The sequence below is a fragment of the Choloepus didactylus genome, chromosome 10 (genome assembly GCF_015220235.1).
Source record: "Choloepus didactylus isolate mChoDid1 chromosome 10, mChoDid1.pri, whole genome shotgun sequence".
In the NCBI taxonomy this organism is placed as follows: Eukaryota; Metazoa; Chordata; class Mammalia; order Pilosa; family Megalonychidae; genus Choloepus; species Choloepus didactylus.
Window position 1 is genome coordinate 102508060 of NC_051316.1, and position 18834 is coordinate 102526893.

General features: G+C 37.3%; 1 protein-coding gene across 1 annotated transcript in view; it reads left to right on the forward strand.

The window, feature by feature from the left end:
- The window catches only part of MEGF9 (multiple EGF like domains 9), a 131412-nt gene that overhangs the window by 99235 nt on the left and 13343 nt on the right, over window positions 1-18834 (forward strand). The window contains exon 3 of the mRNA XM_037851314.1: window positions 1629-1768. Coding sequence (XP_037707242.1) covers window positions 1629-1768 — 140 coding nt within the window. The remainder of the gene's footprint in view (window positions 1-1628; window positions 1769-18834) is intronic.

The following is an 18834-nucleotide window of genomic DNA, read 5'->3' on the forward strand; positions in this document are numbered from 1 at the left end:
GTTGCTCTTGGGGTGTTTAGTCCTCTCGTAGCTTCTTCAGAGCAAAGTGTCAGCAAAAATCTGCTTTCGATGGCTGTGTCCAAAACATCTCCCTTGGCTATAGCATCGAGCTCTTATACTGCTGCAGTGATTTAATTAACACCCACGCTGTATGGGCGGGGCCACACCTCCATGGAAATAATCCAGAGTTATCACCTACAGTTGGGTGGGTCACATTTCCATGGAAACAACTTAATCCAAAGGTTCCAACCTAATCAATTCTAAATACGTCTGCCCCCACAAGATTGCATCAAAGAACATGGCATTTTGGGGGACATAATACATCCAAACCAGTACAATTAGTATTAGTACCATGTTAACTGAATTTCTGTAGTTGTGGAGCTTCTCAACCTCTAGTTCAAAATAAAAATCACTCTTAATATTTCTAGTAATTAAAATCTAGTTGAAACTAATTTGCTACATTAAAATAATCTATGACGGGATGTTAGGCAAAATTTTCAGACTGATTTACTTTTTTTTAATAAGAGTTTTATTGAGATATATTCACGTACCATACAGTAATCCATGGTGTACAATCAACTGTTCACAGTACCATCATATGGCTGTACATTCATCACCCCAATCTATTTTTGAACATTTTCCTTACACCAGAAAGAAACAGAATAAGAATGAAAAATAAGAGTAAAAAAAGAACACCCAAATCATCCCCCCTATCCACCCTACTTTTCTTTCTTTCTTTTTTTTTTTTTTTTACATTTTGGCTTAGTTTTATTTTTTTATTTTTTTTTAATCTTCATTTTATTGAGATATATTCACATACCACGCAGTCACATAGTTGTACATTCATCACCTAAATCAATCCCTGACACCTTCATTAGCACACACACAAAAATAACAAGAATAATAATTAGAGTGAAAAAGAGCAATTGAAGTAAAAAAGAACACACCCTACTTTTCATTTAGTTTTTGTCCCCATTTTTCTACTCATTCATCCATAAACTGGATAAAGGGAGTGCGATCCACAAGGTTTTCACAATCCCACTGTCACCCCTTGTAATCTACATAGTTACACAATCATCTTCAAGAATCAAGCTACTGGGTTGGAGTTTGATAGTTTCAGGTATTTACTTCTGGCTATTCCAGTACATTAAAACCTAAAAAGTGTTATCTATATAGTGTGTAAGAATGTCCACCAGAGTGACCTCTCAACTCCATTTGAAATCTCTCAGCCACTGAAGCTTTATTTCATTTCATTTCATGTTCACCTTTTGGTCAAGAAAATGTTCTCAATCCCATGATGCCAGGTCCAGATTCATCCCCGGGAGTCACATCCTGCATTGCCAGGGAGATTTATACCCCTGGGACTCAGGTCCCACGTAGGGAGGAGGGCAGTGAGATCACCTGCCATGGTGGCTTAGAGAGAGAGGGCCACATCTGAGCAACAAAGAGGCACTCAGGGGGAGACTCTTAGGCACATTATAAGCAGGTTTAGCCTCTCCTTTGCAGTAACAAGTTTCATAGGGGCAACCCCAAGACAGAGGGCTCAGCATGTCAAGGCATCAGTCCCCAGTGTTTGTGAGAACACAAACTGATTTAGTGTTGTTCATTATCTTTGCTTTTATTTACAGTTCTGGGAAATGCCAGTGCAAAGTGGGTGTTACTGGCTCTTCATGTGACCAATGCCAAGATGGATATTACGGCTTCAGTAAGAATGGCTGCTTGCACTGCCGATGCAATAGTCGGTCTGCCAGTTGTGACACCTTCACAGGTACACATTTTCCTTAACTTTGTTATGTGTTAGTCTATTATTCTTTTCATTTTGAACTTCTTCAGATATACATCAATTCTTCCTCAATGGTTTGTAAGGGTATTTCACATCTAAGTGTGATGTAAGTGCACAGCAAGCCAAACTCCCACTGCAACAACTTGGGAAAATAAATTTCAAAATCATGTTATTAAAGTTTGAAGAGCTATGGAAGCAGTGAGGACTATATGAACTAAAATTTTAGAAAGGGTAGAACTCTTCCTAGGTGAGCTGATGATCACCAGCCATTTTCTTCCTGGGGAACATTTGCTGCTTCTGAGCACAGGCTAAGGATTAGGCTTGGCCCAAGCAAAGGAACCCTACTGCATTAAAGAGAGATAAGAAAAACTTTTGCCTGTCATTTGGGCCAGGATGCTGGATTGGGACCCCTAAATGCAAGGCCAGTTTTCCCATAGGACATTAACTGACAGTGCAGAAGGTGGTGGTGGTGGGGCTGGTCCAGAAAGGTAGAAAGAAATTTTCTTTAGTCTTACGGTGCTTAGAAGACAAAGTCCCTTTGGAGAGAGAATGCCTTCTACCACAATATTTGACCATTTCTCCTTCAAGACATTACCACATTCTGAAGGTGCATAAACTGGGAGCTAGGCTTAAAACCAGCAAAGAGCAGCACTGAATCTCTTGTAGTCTTTTAGGGCTGAGGAGACACAGGACTGTTAGGCCCTCAGTCAAAAGCCCAGGAGGACTGTGGCCAATAAATAGTGATGAACCAGAGGTGAACTGATTAATATTAAAACTGCAGTTCATCCTCAACCCAGCTCAATTTCTGATTGGATTGAGGTGATCTTCTCATGTCTGCCTAACAGAGTAAAGGCAGTCTTCTCTTGTTCTTTTATATAGCATGTCTGAAGTACAGTAAGAAAGTACTAGACAATGCAAAGAGACAGGAAAATATGACCAATAGTAAAGAGGAATCCAGATGATCCAGATATTAGAGTTAGCATAACAAAGACTTTAAAATAACCACAGTAACATTTTAAGAAAAGAGTGGAAAAATAAGAAAAAAATAAGTAAAAGTGGGAAAATTTCAACAGAGAATTGGAATCTGTAAAAAGGAATCAAATAGATATCCTAGAATTGACAAATACAGCATCTGAAATTAAGAATTCATTGTACAGATTCTATAACAGATTGTACATAAGAGAAGATGGGATTCATAAACTCAAATACACCCCAATTGAAAATATACAGACTGAAGCACAGAAAATAAATATAGTGGAAAGAATAGAGTAGAAAAGACATGTGGGTCACAGCCAAAATATCTAACATACAAATTGGAGTCCCAGAAAGAGAGGAAAGAGATATTGGGGGAGAAGCAATATCAGGAGAGATAATGGCCAAGAAATTTTCCAAAACTGATAAAAGACATCAATTCACAGATTCATAAAGCTAAGCAAACCCAAAACAGTACAAAAAAATCGAGACAATCTTAGTCAAACTGTAAAAGCTAAAGACAGTTAACTTTTCTGATCCTCAGTTTTCCTCAGTGTAAACATTAGAGACACCTCCTTGGAACCCGTTTTTCCTCCAACCAAAAATAAATAAATAAATAAATAAAAAATCAGGACACACACTAGTCTGACAAGTACAAGTGTTTTCATGAGAGCAGGATAACAGAATATTTGAAATTGAAAGTATCCTGGAAAATCTGTGTTGAAGGTTTATATGCCATTCTAATCTCTGCTCTATAGTGAAACAAATTGATTTAGAAGAAATTGTATTTTTTTTTTCCTTTATGTGATCTGGTCCCTGTCTCCTTGCCAATTTTATCTTGTGCTATTCTTTCTCCTTCCTCTCTGTGACCCAGTCACACTGGCTTCTATTTCTAAAGCAATCTGTATTCCCTTGTCCCAGTCATTCTAATCCACCTCTACCCCCTACCTCCAATCCCCTCTGCCTTATTAAATCATATTCTTCCTTCAGGTCTTCACTCAAAGGTCACTTCTCTAGAAAGCATTCCCTGATGCTCCAGGCTAAATGGCATGTCTCAAATATACATTCTTGTATACAGTTGTATTTTTTTCATAGCACTTAGCACAGTTTGTAGTTATATATATACATATATATTATGGATTATGAGTCATGTATGGCTCACTCACTACATCATTAGTTTCATGAAAGTGGGGACAATACCAGTTTTGCTCATCACTATACATAATCTCTAGCACAGATCTTGGCACATGGTAAGTACTCACTAAATGTTTGTTGAATAAATGAGCGAATGAATGGAAAAACATACAGAGGAAAAATCCTGGATGATGACAGGAAAATTTCTTTATTAATTTTCTTTAACTTGCCATTTAGATCTTTTACAGTACCAGAAAGCTGTATACCTTGTTGATTCTCACTTTTAATTTGCCTTGAAGCCATGAGGCGGTCTTTTTAATGACAAGTAAATCTGGACCCATCATTGCTTTGGAGATAATACATTTATGGCAAAATATGATTTTTCATATTTTTCATCTTTATGATTTATAAAAGCAGCTAGTGATAAAAGAACTCCTATTGGTTTCTTTGTTTGGAAATATAATAAAGGTGAAATCTAAGGTAAAGGAGAGCAAATACTTATAAAATCAGTGTTCCATTTGTTTCAAATGATTTTTTTTTAACAGTGCTATGATACGATTGCCCTCTGGTGGCCACTTACTATGTTTTCACAGTCCTTATTTTTTTCCCTTCTTTCTGGTCTTTTTCTGTATCTGTTTTAATTTGAAGTAGATTTTTAATGTAATCTTTTTGTGTAAAATTTATTGGGGAAAACACTTTGGAGTTTTGTTTTTTAAAAAATAATTTTTGTAGGTTTTATTTAAGTAATACAATTCAACTTCATTAATTAAAATTTTTCTAATTTGAAATCTAAAACCATGTAGCTCTGGAAAGGAAAGTTTATGTATTTCATGTGAGAATACAAGGAGAATGTTGAAGCTGCCTAAGAAACATTATTTTGAAGCTCTCTACACATAGAAGGCATACAATAGTTATTAAACATCTAATGAACATTAGAAGCCTCAAGTGCTTCCTAATTATGATTTATATATTAATTACTCTAAAAGAATCCTTATTTGGCAAATTGGCTATGTTAGTTCAAGCAAAATATTTGGGCATATGTGCTATCTTTTGCTGATAAAAGGTGAGCTGCCTGAAGGTATTCCTTGCCTTGTTCAGCTCTGTATTCCCCAATGTGCATAATACAGTGTCTTATGCCAAATATAGTACTTGACAAATATTTGTGAAAATGATCACCCTGCATGACATACCTGAAGCTAATTCATTTGTCTTATAGTTCACTTTTTTCACTAATTTATTCTGATCTTTCTTTCAATTAGTCCTAGTTTTCCTATACTTTCAAAGAGCAAACTGTCTACCCCTTAATTAACTTGTAGAAATTTAATTTTTTACATTTTTACTGTGAAATATAACATATATACAGAAAAGTGATAACATTCAAAGTAAGATTTAACAAGTATTTAGAGAGCAAATTTCAAAGAATATTATGGGTTACTTCCACAATTGCAGTTATTTTCTTAATGTGAAGTATGACATATACACAAAAATGTGATAACTTTCATAGTATGATTTAACAAAAAGCTATAGAGCAAATTTTGAAGCATATGTTACAGTTCTACCACATCAGTTATTTCATTCTAGCTTTTTTAGTACCCTAGAAACTAAAAAAAAAATTTATAAAAAAATTCAGTATTCATAATCCTTTGTTGTCAGTTGCTACCCCTCTCTCTTGTTTGATCACTTTCTCAGTCTTGAGGGATATTTGGGCAGTGACTGTCCTAATTTGTTCATATTGAAAAGGGGTGTCAACATTATGGGGAAGGGGGTTGATGTTTTTGGAGAGGCTGTTGCCTCTGGGTTTGGGGACTTACCTGGTATAGGAACACTCTGGGGGATTTAAGTTTCTGAAAAGTAAACTTAGTGAGTGAAACTTTTATACAGTCTCAGATAGAGACCTAGATATTCTTTAGGATTTTCAGGACTACTGTTGATTATGGCTTGGCATACTGTGGGCATTTGGAATATCTGTCTGGAGCTTGCATAAGAGGAACCTGCAGGATAGCCTCTGGACTCTATTTGAAATCTCTTAGTCACTGAAACCTTATTTTGTTACCTTTCTTTTCCACCTTATGGTCAAAAGGCATTCTGAATCCCTTGATGCAAGAGCCAGACTCATTACTGGGAATCGTGTCTCATGTCACCAGGGAGATTCACTCCCCTGGTAGTCACATACCACATAGAGGGGGAGGGTAATGGATTTATTTGCAGAGTTGGCTTAGCGAGAGAAAGGCCACATCTGAGCAACAAAAAAGGTTCTCTGGAGGTGACTCATAGGCATAATTGTAGATAGGCTTAGAGTTCCCTTTACATCCATAAGTTTCACTAGAGAAAAACTCAAGATTGAGGGCTTGACTTATTGAGTGGGGAGTTTGTAATTTCACATAGTATATATTCTGACCAGGATAAACAATCAATGTCTCACATTATCTTCACTTAGTTGTATAATCATCACTCTCAATTTTAAACAATTATCATAACCCAAAACACCCCAAAGCTCTTATCAGCCCCTAATTATTTATCCCTAGTATTAGTGTGGTACTAGAAAGGTATTCCTATTAAATATAGTCTAGAATATAAAATATGTAGTTTTTCCAATATACCGCTCTGTTGTTAACTCTCGGTACCAGTGTGATACCTTAGAAGTAGATCATGCAAGCGCTTATTTATATTTGTAAGCTGCTGATCTGTGGGATAAATACCTTTGAACAACCCCTTTCAATCGTGTTCACTTTCAATGTGGCACTAATATTTATAATCCCATTAATGAACTATCATCACCTCTGTCCATTCCAATACCTTTAAGTTCACCCTCATAACATATCTGAACATATTAGGTTATCATTCCCCCTTCACTAGCTTCTGTCTATCTCTAGTTCCCTGGTATTCTACATTGTAAGACACTGATTTTACATTATTCAGGGAGTTCATATTAGTGATAACATACAATATCTCTCCTTTTTGTCTCTGACTTATTTCACTCAGCAGTATGTCTTCAAGGTTCATCCCTGTTGTCATATGTTTCAGGACCTCGTTCCTTCTTACCGTTGCATAGTATTCTGTTGTATGTATATATCACATTTTGTTTATCCACTTGTCTGTTGAAGGACACTTGGATTGTTTCCATCTCTTGGCAATTTGTGAACAGTGCTGCTATGAACATCAGTATGCAAATGTCTGTTTGTGTCACTGCTTTCAGATCTTCTAGGTATATACTGAGAAGGGAAATTGCCAGATTGTAGGGAAACTTGATATCTAGTTTTCTGAGGAACTGCCAAACTATCTTCCTCAGTGGCTGTATCATTATACATTCCTACCAGCAATGAATAAGAGTTCTAATTTGTCCACATCCTCTTTAGCATTTATAGTTTCCAGTTGTTCAATGGCAGCCATTTTTATTGGTGTGAGATGATATCTCATTGTGGTTTTGATTTGCATTTCCCTAATGGCTAGTGTGTTTTTTTAGCCATTTTTATTTCCTCTTCAGAAAAATGACTTTTGATATCTTTTGTCCACTTTATTATTGGGCTGTTTGTACTACTGTCATTGAGTTTCAAGGTTTATTTTTTTTTAACTTTATCAAAAAAATAAAAAACAAACAATAAAAAAAAAAATTTCAAACAAAACCCAAAGGAATAAGAAAAAACAAATAATCTAAAATAGCTACATTGCAGCCAACATGTTCTTACCATACCCCAAGAAAATTAACAAACCGTAACTGAACAAAGGAATAAGAGAAACAACCTAAAATAATACATTGCTTCCAACATGTTCCTCCCTACCCCAAGAAAATAAACAAACTATAAGCCAACAAAGGAATAAGAAAAACAAATGACCTAAAATAACTATATTTCTACGAACTTGTTCCTACCATACCCCCCAGAAATTAACAAACCATAGTCATTCCTGAGCATTCCCATAACATTAAGTTTACCCTCCATAACTTGTCTATTCTTATTAGATTATCATTCCCTGTAAGGTTTCTTTATACATACTGGATATCAGTCTCTTATAAGATATATGGGTTCCAACTATTTTCTCCCATTGAGCTGGCTGCCTCTTCACCTTTTTGTCAAAGTCCTTTGAGGTATAGAAACTTTGGATTTTGAGGAGTCCCATTTATCTATTTTTTCTTTCATTGCTTGTGCTTTGGGTATAAGGTCTAAGATGCGACCTCCTAATACTAGGTCTTAGAGACGTTTCCTTACATTGTCTTCTAGGAGTTTTATGGTACTGTCTCTTATATTGAGGTCTTTGATCCACGTGAGTTAATTTGTTGAAGAGACTATTCTGTCCCAGTTCAGTGGATTTGGGGGCCTTATCAAAAATCAGTTGACGATAGGCCTCGGGGTCTGTTTCTGAACTCTTGATTCAATTCCATTGATCAATATGTCTATCTTTGTGCCAGTACCATGCTGTTTTGACCACTGTGGCTTTATAATAGGCTTTAAAATCAGGAAGTGTAAGTCCTCCCACTTCATTCTTCTTTTTTGGGATGTTTTTGGCAATTTGAGGCCCCTTTCCCTTCCAAATAAATTTGATAACTAGCTTTTCTAGGTCTGCAAAGTAGGCTATTGGAATTTTGATTGGAATTCCATTGAATTTGTAGATCAGTTTGGGTAGAATTGACATCCTAATGACGTTTAGCCTTTCTATTCACAAACATGGAATATCTTTCCACCTACTTAGGTCCTCTTTGATTCCTTTCAGTAAAGTTTTGTAATTTTCTGTGGAGGTCTTTTTTTTCTTTTTTCTTTTTTTTGAAATAAATTCAAAGTTATAGGAACAGTTGCAAAAACAATACTAACCCCATACACAGAATTCCATCATACCCTGACCCCCCCCCCCCCCCCGATAGCTCAATCCACCAACTTTAACATGCTGTCACATCACTATTTCTTTCCCTCCCTATCTATCATCCATCATCTATTGCTCGGTCTTCTGAACATATGAGAGCTAGCTGCACACATCCTTGAACATACACTATAATTCACATATACACTTCCCATGAACAAGAACATTCTTTTATGCAATCCCCTTAAGCACAGTGAAGAAGTACAAGAGATTCAACAATGATACAAAGCTTACATTCTTTATTTCCTTTACCTTATGTCTCAACTGTGTCCCTTTGAGCCACCTGTCCTCTATCCTCCAATCCCATCCAAGTTCATCCTTGGCATTCAATCGTCATCTATTTAGACTGTCTTTTTTTTTTTTTTTTCCAGTTGTGGAAACATATATACAGCTTGAATCTTCCCATTCCACCCCCTCCCTAGCCTTCCATTAGTGGGATTAATCACATTTAGAATGTTGTAATGCTCTTTCCCACCATCCATTATTAGAAATTTCCCTTCACCTCAAACAGCAACCCTACACTCATTTCTTAACTCCCCATTGCCCCTTCCCCCATTTCTCTTAACCCAAACTCTACTTTTCATCTCGATGGTTATATTCTCTGATAATTTCTTTGTGTTTACTGTGGCACTTAAAATTAACCTCTTAAATCCATATCAATCTTGTTTTTCTTTGATACCACCTTCACTTCAATAGGACACATAAACTATGTTCCTATACTCCTTCATTCCCCCACCTTTATATAGTTGTCTAAAATTACATATTTTACACTGAGTTCAAAACCACTGATTTGTCCTTAGAGTTTGTGTATTTTATATCATGTAGGAAGTAAATAGTGGAGTTACAGTTCAAAAATTATTGACTTCTATTTGTATTCCATTGTGGTTGGAGAATGTGCTTTGAGTATATTCAATTTTTTTTTTTTTAATTTCTTGAGGCTTGTTTTATGTCCCAGCTTATGGTCCCTTCTGGAGAAAGATCTGTGATCACTAGAGAAAAATGAGTGTCCTGGTGATTTGGGATGTAAGGTACTATATATGTCTGTTAAAATTCTCTATATCTCTTTCTCCTTTCTTTGTTTCTCTGTTGGTAGGTCTCCCTTTAGAATCTGAAGTAGGGCAGGTCTTTTATTGGCAAAGTCTCTCAGCATTTGTTTGTCTGTGAAAAATTTAAGCTCTCCCTCAAATTTGAAGGAGAGTTTTGCTGGATAAAGTATTCTTGGCTGGAAATTTTTCTCTCTCAGAATTTTAAATACGTCATGCCACTGCCTTCTCGCCTCCATGGTGGCTGCTGAGTAGTCACAACTTAGTCTTATGTTGTTTCCTTTGTATGTGGTGAACTGCTTTTCTCTTGCTGCTTTCAGAACTTGCTCCTTCTCTTCAGTACTTGAGAGTCTGATCAGAATATGTCTCAGAGTGGGTTTATTTGGATTTATTCTATTTGGAGTTCGCTGGGCATTTATGCTTTGTGTATTTATATTGTGTAGAAGGTTGGGGAAGTTTTCTCCAACAATTTCTTTGAATACTCTTTCTAGACCTTTACCCTTCTCTTCCCATTCTGGGACACTAATGAGTCTTAAGTTTGGATGTTTTATTTTATCTATTGTATCCCTGAGATCCATTTTTATTTTTTTTATTTTTTTCTCCATTCTTTCTTTTGTTCTTTCATTTTCTGTTCTGTGGACTTCTAGGACACTAAGATGTTGTTCAGCTTCCTCTAGTCTTGTATTGTGAATATCCAGAGTCTTTTTAATTTGCCCAACAGTTTCTTTTATTTCCATAAGACCTTCTATTTTTTTATTTACTCTTGCAATGTCTTCTTTATGCTCTTCTAGGGTCTTCTTTATGTTGCTTATATCCTGTGCCATGGTCTTCTTGATGTCCTTTAGATCCTTTGCCATGTTTTCATTACTCGATTGTAGTTCTTTGATTAATTGTGTGAAGTACTGTGTTTCTTCCAATATCTTGATTTGTGTGTTTGGAGTTGGATTCTCCATGTCATCTGGTTTTATCATATGCATTAAGATTTTCTGTTGTTTTTGGCCTCTTGGCATTTGTTTTGCTTGATAGGGTTCTTTCAAGTTGTAAAAAAAAAGGGATATCGATCTAATTTTTCAGAAACTGTTTGGTGACATACACTTTCTCTAACTAATCAGCAGATGGCATCTGTGAGTCACCTATGCCCGTCAAGTCAGTTCTCAACCTTGTTCCCATGGTGTTTGGGGAAATGATTCTTGTGGGGTTCAGTTGGAGAACTCAGATTGGGTGTGTTGCTGGAGCCGTCTGCCCTGAATGTGGGGCGTGTGTACGGGTGGCCAGGGAGGAAGGGCAGTTTTAATATTCAAATCCCCCAGGTTCCCGGAGATTCAAGGCCGCCACAAGAGTCTAAGCCTTCATTTCATTTCAGCCCCAGCCCCTCTCTCTCGCTGTCTCACAAACCACCGGACTTGGCATAGCATCTGTGGTTTCTCTGAGCGGGTCCCCCCTCCCAGCTGTGATCCTCCAGGAGCTCGGCTGAGGGAATTCCGTGCTATGTCACCAGTGCATGCCGTCCCTCAAGGGAAGTCCTGGGCCGTGCAGCAGCGCGCTCTCAGCCTGAAGCAAAAATGGCCGAACGGGGCATCTCAACCCCCCACTCCTCGCACAGTTCCTCCTTCCCAGCTCTGGGACAACTGGTGGGGCTCCTGGCTGTGGGCACGGCCCTGGGCAGTTTATCAAGCCCTCTGGGGAGCCAGCTGCGAGCCACGGGGTTTCTTTCTGCTTCCGGCTCTCCCCTCTGTTCCCCTGGCCCCGAGGGTATCTGCAGTGGGCTATCTTCCCGGCCAGACACCGAGAGGCCATCCTAGCCCCCTCTTGCTGTGTTCTACTGTGTGATTCCCACTTGCAGCTGCTCCTGGGTTTTTCCTTTTTTTTTTTTTTTTTTAAAGAGCCAGTTGGTCTCCAAACGCTGAACCCTGGCTTCCCCAGACCGCCGCCTGGCTGCGGGTCTTGCAGCCAGCTTACTCTCTTGTTTCAGAATGCAGACTCCCAGTTTCACCAAGTATACGGCACTTCTGGAACTAGGAGACCTCGTCCAGCTGGCGCATCGCTGTAACCAGAATTCTGGGTCACTTTCTGGTTTTTATCTAGTGTTTTTCACGGAGGTGTTTTTCGCCCTGTCTCACCTAGCCGCCATCTTAGTTTCTCCCTCTGTGGAGGTCTTTTATGTCCTTGGTTACGTTTACTCCTAAGTACTTGATTTTTTTAGTTGCTATTGTGAATAGGATTTTGTCTTGAGTGTCTCTTCAGTTAGGTTATTTTTAGTGTATAGGAATGGTACTGACTTATGCACATTAATCTTGTATCCTGCTACTTTGTTGAAATTTTTTATTACCTCAGGAAGCTTTGTATTTGATTTCTCAGGATTTTCCAAATATAGGTCATATCATCTACAAATAATGACAGTTTTACTTCTTCCTTTCCAATTTGGATGCCTTTTATTTCTTTCTCTTGCTGGATGGCTCTGCCTAGAACTTCTAGCACAATGTTGAATAATAGTGGTGACAGCAGGCATCCTTGTCTCATTCCCAATCTTAGGGGGAAGGCTTTCAGTCTCTCACCATTGAGAACTATGCTGGCTGTGGGTTTTTCATATATGCTCTTTATCATATTGAGGAAGTTTCTTTCATTTCCTACATTTTGAAGTGATTTTATAAAAAAGGATGCTGAGTTTTGTCAAATGCATTTTCAGCATCTATTGAGATGATCATTTGATTTTTCCATTTTAATTTGTTAATGTGTTGTATTACATTGATTTTCTTATGTTGAACCATCTTTGCATGCCTGGAATGAACCCTACTTGGTTGTGGTGTATGATTCTTTTAACGTGTCTTTGGATTTGATTTGCAAATATTTTGTTGAGAATTTTTGCATCTGTATTCACCAGGGAGATTGGCCTGTAGTTTTCCTTTCTTGTAGTATCTTTATCTGGTTTTGGTATTAGAGTGATGTTACATCATAAAATGAGTTAGGTAGTGTTCCTTTTTCTTCAATTTTTTGAAAGAGTTTGAGCAGAAATGGTGTCAATTATTTTTGGAAAGTTTGGTAAAATTCCCCTGTGAAGCCATCTGGCCCTGGGCTTTTATTTGTGGGATGCTTTTTGCTGACTGATTGGCTCTCTTTTCTTGTGATTGGTTTGTTGAGATCTTCTATTTCTTCTTGGTCAGTCTAGGTTGTTCATGTGTTTCCAGGAAATTATCCATTTCCTCTAAATTGTCTAGTTTGTTGGTGTGCAATTGTTCATAGTATCCTCTTATGATTTTTTAAATTTCTTTGGGAACTACAGTAATGCCCCCCTCTCATTTCTGATTTTGTTTATTTTGCTTCTTCTCTCTTTTTAACTTTGTCATTCTACCTAACAGTTTGTCAATTGTTGATCTCAGAGAACCAACTTTTGGTTTCATTTATTCTCTCTATTGTTTTTGTTTGTTTGTTTTGTGTTGTTCTCCATATCATTTATTTCTGCTTTAATCCTTGTTATTTATTTTCTTCTACTTTCTTCAGGGTTAGTTTGCTGATCATTCTCTAGCTTCTTTAGTTGTTCAGTTAGGTCTTTGCTTTTAGCTCTTTCTTCCTTTTTAATATATGCATTTAGAGCTATAAATTTCCCCCTCAGTACCACCTTCGCTGCATCCCATAGGTTTTGATATGTTGTGTTCTCATTTTCATTTGTCTCTAGATATTTACCAATTTCTTTTGCAATTTCTTCTTTGATTCATTGTTTGTTTAGGAATGTGTTATTTAACCTCCACATATTTGTGAATATTCTGTTTCTTTGGTGGTTATTGCTTGGTAGTTGCATTCCATTATGTTCGCAGAATGTGCTTCAAATAATTTCAGTCTTTTAAAATTTACTAAGACTTGTTTTGTGCCCCAGCATATGATCTATCTTGGAGAATGTTCCAAGAGTGCTAGATAAGAATGTATATTCTGGTAATTTGGTATGTAATGTGCTCTATATGTCTGTTAAGTCTAATTCATTTATCACATTGTTTAGTTTCTCAGTTTCCTTATTGACCCTTTGTCTGGTTGTTCTATCTATAGAAGAGAGTGGTATATTAATATCTCCCACAATTATTGTAGAAAAATGTATTGCTTCCTTCAGTTTTGCCAATGTTTGTCTCATGTATTTTGCAGCAACTTGATTGAGTGCATATACAGTTATGATTGTTATTTCTTCTTGGTAAATTGTCCCTTTTATTCATATATATAGTGTCCTTCATTGTCACTTATGATATCTTTGCATTTAAAGTCTATTTTGTCTGATATTAGTATTTCTACCCCTGCTTTCTTTTGGCTATAGCTTGTGTGGAATATTTTTTTCAATCCTTTCACTTCTAATCTCTTTGTGTCATCTTTGGGTCTAAGATGAGTCTCTTGTAAACAGCATATCAATGGATCATACTTTTTAATCCATTCTGCCGATCTGTATCTTTTAATTGGGGAGTTTAATCCATTTACATTCAAAGTTATTACTGTGAAGGGAGTTCTTAAACCAACCATCTTATCCTTTGGTTTTTATTTGTCAGATCTCTTCCCTCCCCCCTCCTCTATTTTTTTTTCCTTTAAGTTACCCTTACTAATACTCTTCAGTTCTGTGCCCTTCATCAGACTTCTCTCTCTTTTCATTTTTGTCTCAGCTGGTAGAGCTCCCTTTAATATTTATTGCAGGACAGGTCTCTTGTTAACAGATTCTCTCAGCATTTGTTTGTCTGTGAAAATTTTAATCTCTTCCTCAATTTTGAAGGACAGGTTTGATGGATAAAGAATTCTTGGCTGTCAGTTTTTCTCTCTCAGAATTTTAAATATGTCATACCACTGCCTTCTCCTCTTCATAGTGCCCATTGAGTGGTTAGTACTTAGTCTTATGTGGTTTCCATTATATGTGGTGAGTTGCTTCTCTCTTGCTGCTCTCAAGACTTTCTCCTCTTCAGCATTTGACAGTCTGATTAGTATATGTCTTGGAGTGGATTTATTTGTGTTTATTCTATTTGGAGTTTGTTGGGAATCTTTTATTTGCATATTTTGTTGTTTAGAAGGGTTGGGAAGTTTTCCCCAACTATGTCTTCAAATAGTCTTTCTAGCCCTTTATACTTCTCTTCTCCTTCTGGGACACCAATGATTCTTACATTTGTGCGCTTCATGTTGTCCTTCATTTCCCTGAGATCTATTTGAAATTTTTCAATTTCTTTCACCATTTGTTTTTTTGTGCTTTTGCATTCAATTGTCTGTCCTCTAATTCACTTAGTCTTTCTTCTGCTTCTTTAAATCTACTGTTGTGTCTCTAGTATATTTTTAATTTGATCAACAGTTCCTTTATTTCCATAAGATCTACTATTTTTTAATGTACTCTTTAAATTCTTCTATATGCTCTTCTAGAGTCTTCTTGGTGTCCTTTATGTCTTTAGACAGCCCATTGAAGTTGTTTTGGAGATTTGTCTGCACTGTTTTGATTAATTGCTCCAAGTTCTTTGTCTCCTCTAGCTTTTTAATTTGGTTGTTTGGCTTGTCCATACCTTCTTGGGTCTTCATGTTCTTTGTGATTTTCTGTTGGCCTCCAGGCATTTTCTTATCTTGATAAGGTTATTTGGGGAAATGCAGGATTATTTGAACTTTTACATATTTTTTTGGTAGAGCCACAGTTTGCTGGAGCACTCTTTCCCTGTCTTCCTAGCAGATGACACTCTTGAGCCCCCTCTCACCCTCAAGCCAGCATTCCCCCAACTTTGCCTGTGCATTGGGCAGGGTCCAAACCAGGTGGAAATCCAATCAGTGAAACAGTTCTCCTTGTGCACTGGGGACTGCCAGCCCTGAGGTTGCAGTGTGGAACCTGTGCAGTTCAACACAAAGTCTGCTTAAGGGCACCATGTGTCTGGTAATTCCTGGGCCTCCAGGTGGATCACTCTCAGGCCATGGGGCTGTGCATCTCACCTTCCAGCTCAAATGTGTCTTCCCTGCCCAGCATGTATCTGTGAGCCTTTTGGGTGTGGGACATGGCCTCTGTTGCTTCTGTGTGGCACCCTCGCCTATCACTCCCTCTGTTTTTAAGAGGCACACCATGGACTTCCATATAAGGAGGGTAAATGCGGTCAACACTGATCTGCTGTTTCCAAGGTTCCCTCATGGGAGCTCCCGGCTATTTGGCTGAAGAAGATTATCTCCCAGGTAATTGCTGAGATGGGTGCATGGTAGTGGAGAGCTGTTCCCTCCCCTGCTTTGCAACCATCTCACTGCCGTCAGCCCCTGACAGTGGTCCCTGTTCAACAAACTCACCCCATCCTTTGAGAAGCAGTTTTTCTGCTTTTTCATCCAAGTGCCCACCATGTATTGTAGAAGTCCCTCTCTGGTTGCCCTCACCCCGCAACTGCTGTTCTGGGCATTCTCTGCCTTTTCTCTAGTTTCCTTCACAGAGGAGAAGTTTTCTCTGCCTCACCTATTCTGCCATCTTCCTGGAAGTCTGCCCAAATTTATTTTTAATAAAAATAAGGATACAGATATTTCCATTTGTAAATTGATAATGTATAGTACTCAAAACCATTCCCTCGCTTCTGGGAATGATGCATACTGCTGTGCAACTTCAGCATTGTTTAAGAGAATGGCACCCCCTAGAGCTGTGCAATGCAACAACCTGTTCATTTCCTTTTCTGGCTTAGGACAGAGAAAACCTAATTCATAAGATTCTCATTCTACTACAGACAGGGATTCACTATTCAGCACTATTTTTAAAAGATCACAAAGATAGACCATTCTGCTTACAATAGGAAAGATAAAGACATCTAATATTTAGCTTATTCTTGCAGTATTGCCAGAACAGAGATCAAACTTCTTTCATAGTGTTATAATGCCTATGTTCAGACTTTACTTCTCAATGAATCAAATTTTGAAATATTTCTTTATGAGGTTAATAATTGTCTTTGAAATTAGGTTAATAACTGTCTTTGCAATTGTTCACTGAACAATTAAATATTTTGTCCATACGCAGTCATTTTTAATTCTGCTGTAAGATATTCATAATTTTTCCAGTTTCAGTCAGACTGTTTAACTTCTACTGACAGGACGGGTTCTAGTACCTGATCTTCTGATTAGTTGTATGGCCCTAGACAAGCCATTTTTGATCCCTGCCTTCACCCAGTTTAAACAGGGATAATAAGAGCTTTTTAATCTAGCTTACATGTAAGCAGACATAAGATTTATATGAAAACATTTTGATGATGTCACTAAACAAATATAAGGTAAAATGTTAAGTTTTATCATATTATCTATTTTCTAATATTTGGTTGACTTTTTATAATTTAACTAAAATAAGGATTGCATACTTTCAAAACTACAAAAAATTCAGTAGTTATACAAAGTGAGTTAAAATAGTAAAGCTAGTTATAATAATAAATCCATTCATTCATTTACTTATTTAATTACCTTAACAAATAATTATTATAAAAATAGGTAAAATTTCATGGAAATATTGCTATTTATTCTGACTTAGGAGTTCTTGTTCATATCACTGGATTGTCTGGCATTGACCACTGTGTCAGCTACTCCAACAGTCCTATTGTCTATAGACTGTCACACAGATTTGGCAGCCCAATTGTGATGTGTCTGTTAGTCCATAGGCCAGAAAAACTTGTCATTGTCTCAACAGGACTGCTTGTAACTTCTCAAATATGTATTCTTCAAAGATGAGATGACAGTGGAACAGGCTAAGGTTCCCTCACATGGACCAAAACCATCAATATATAAATTATTTTCAGCCACAACATCTAGCAGAGTCACCAACTTTTCCTTTGGTGGTTAATGTTTCACCATCATGCTTTATAAAGTGGACCGTTATTTTATCTTCTGAGCTGCTCCACGCTGGCACTGATATGCTCAGTGTTTGACTCACTCCTGTGCTCCCCCCAGGCCTTTGGGTCCCCAGGTGCCAGCAGGCTCCCACACAAGGTCCACAAGAAGCAGCCTCTGGCAAGCAGCCAGAGCTGTAGAGGCGATGGTGCAGGAGCTGGGCACCCTGGGCCTGTGTCAGGAATTTTAAATACACTTCTCTGATCAGTAATTCTATTTCTGGTAATCTTTTCTGAGGAAATAAATCTAAATTCATAAAAAGCTTTATGTTAAAGATGCTCACCAAAGTGAATTATAATCCTAAAGTATTAAATAACCCAATTTCTGACAATAGAGAATTAAGTAAATTATGTTATCTAGGCATATGCTACCACAGAAAGTCCAATCTTATCTTTACTTTTGGCAATTTACTTAACCTCTCTAAGCCTGTTTCTTCATCTATAAATTTGGGATAACAACAGTAACTACCTAATGGGCTATTGTGAAGATTAAACACCCTTAATACAGTATTAGCCTGGCTCCTCATAAGCAACCAATAAATGATAATTATTATGTTGCCATTAAAATGTTGTAAAGAATGATATATAATAAATGGGAAAGTGAAAGATGCAGGATATAAAAAGACATGTGCCGTGTGATTAGACTATGTAAAAAAAAAAGAAAAACCTAAACTTCTCTCTGTAAGAAAAGATTTGAAGGAAAAGTAATTAGAGAAGATGTGGGTTTACAGAACAATCACACATGAGATACAGGATTCCCATATACCATCCTATATTAACACCTTGTATTGGTGAGGTACATTTGTTAAAATAGATGAAAACATATTTTTATAATTGTGTTAACTAAAGTCTACGGTTTAACTTAGGGTTCACTATTTGTATTGTGTAGTTCCATGGATTTTAAAAAATTTTTATTTTCTCTCTCCCTCCTCTTCTCTTCTCTTCTCTTCTCTTTTCTTCTCTTCTCTTCTCTTCTCTCCCTCTCTTCCACCCTCCCTCCCTCTCTTCCACCCCCCCCCCACCTTCCTACCTTCTCTTGCACACACTCTCTCTCTCCCGTTCTTTCTCTCTCTTTCAATAGTTGGCCTTTTTTGGCATGTAGTCAGTCAATCAACAAGTGCTTTCTGAAATTCTACTCATGTATCCAGTCTTCTAAGGAGTTTACAGTCTGGTAGGGGACACAGAATTTATAGGCATAGCAAGTGTAGAAATAACATAG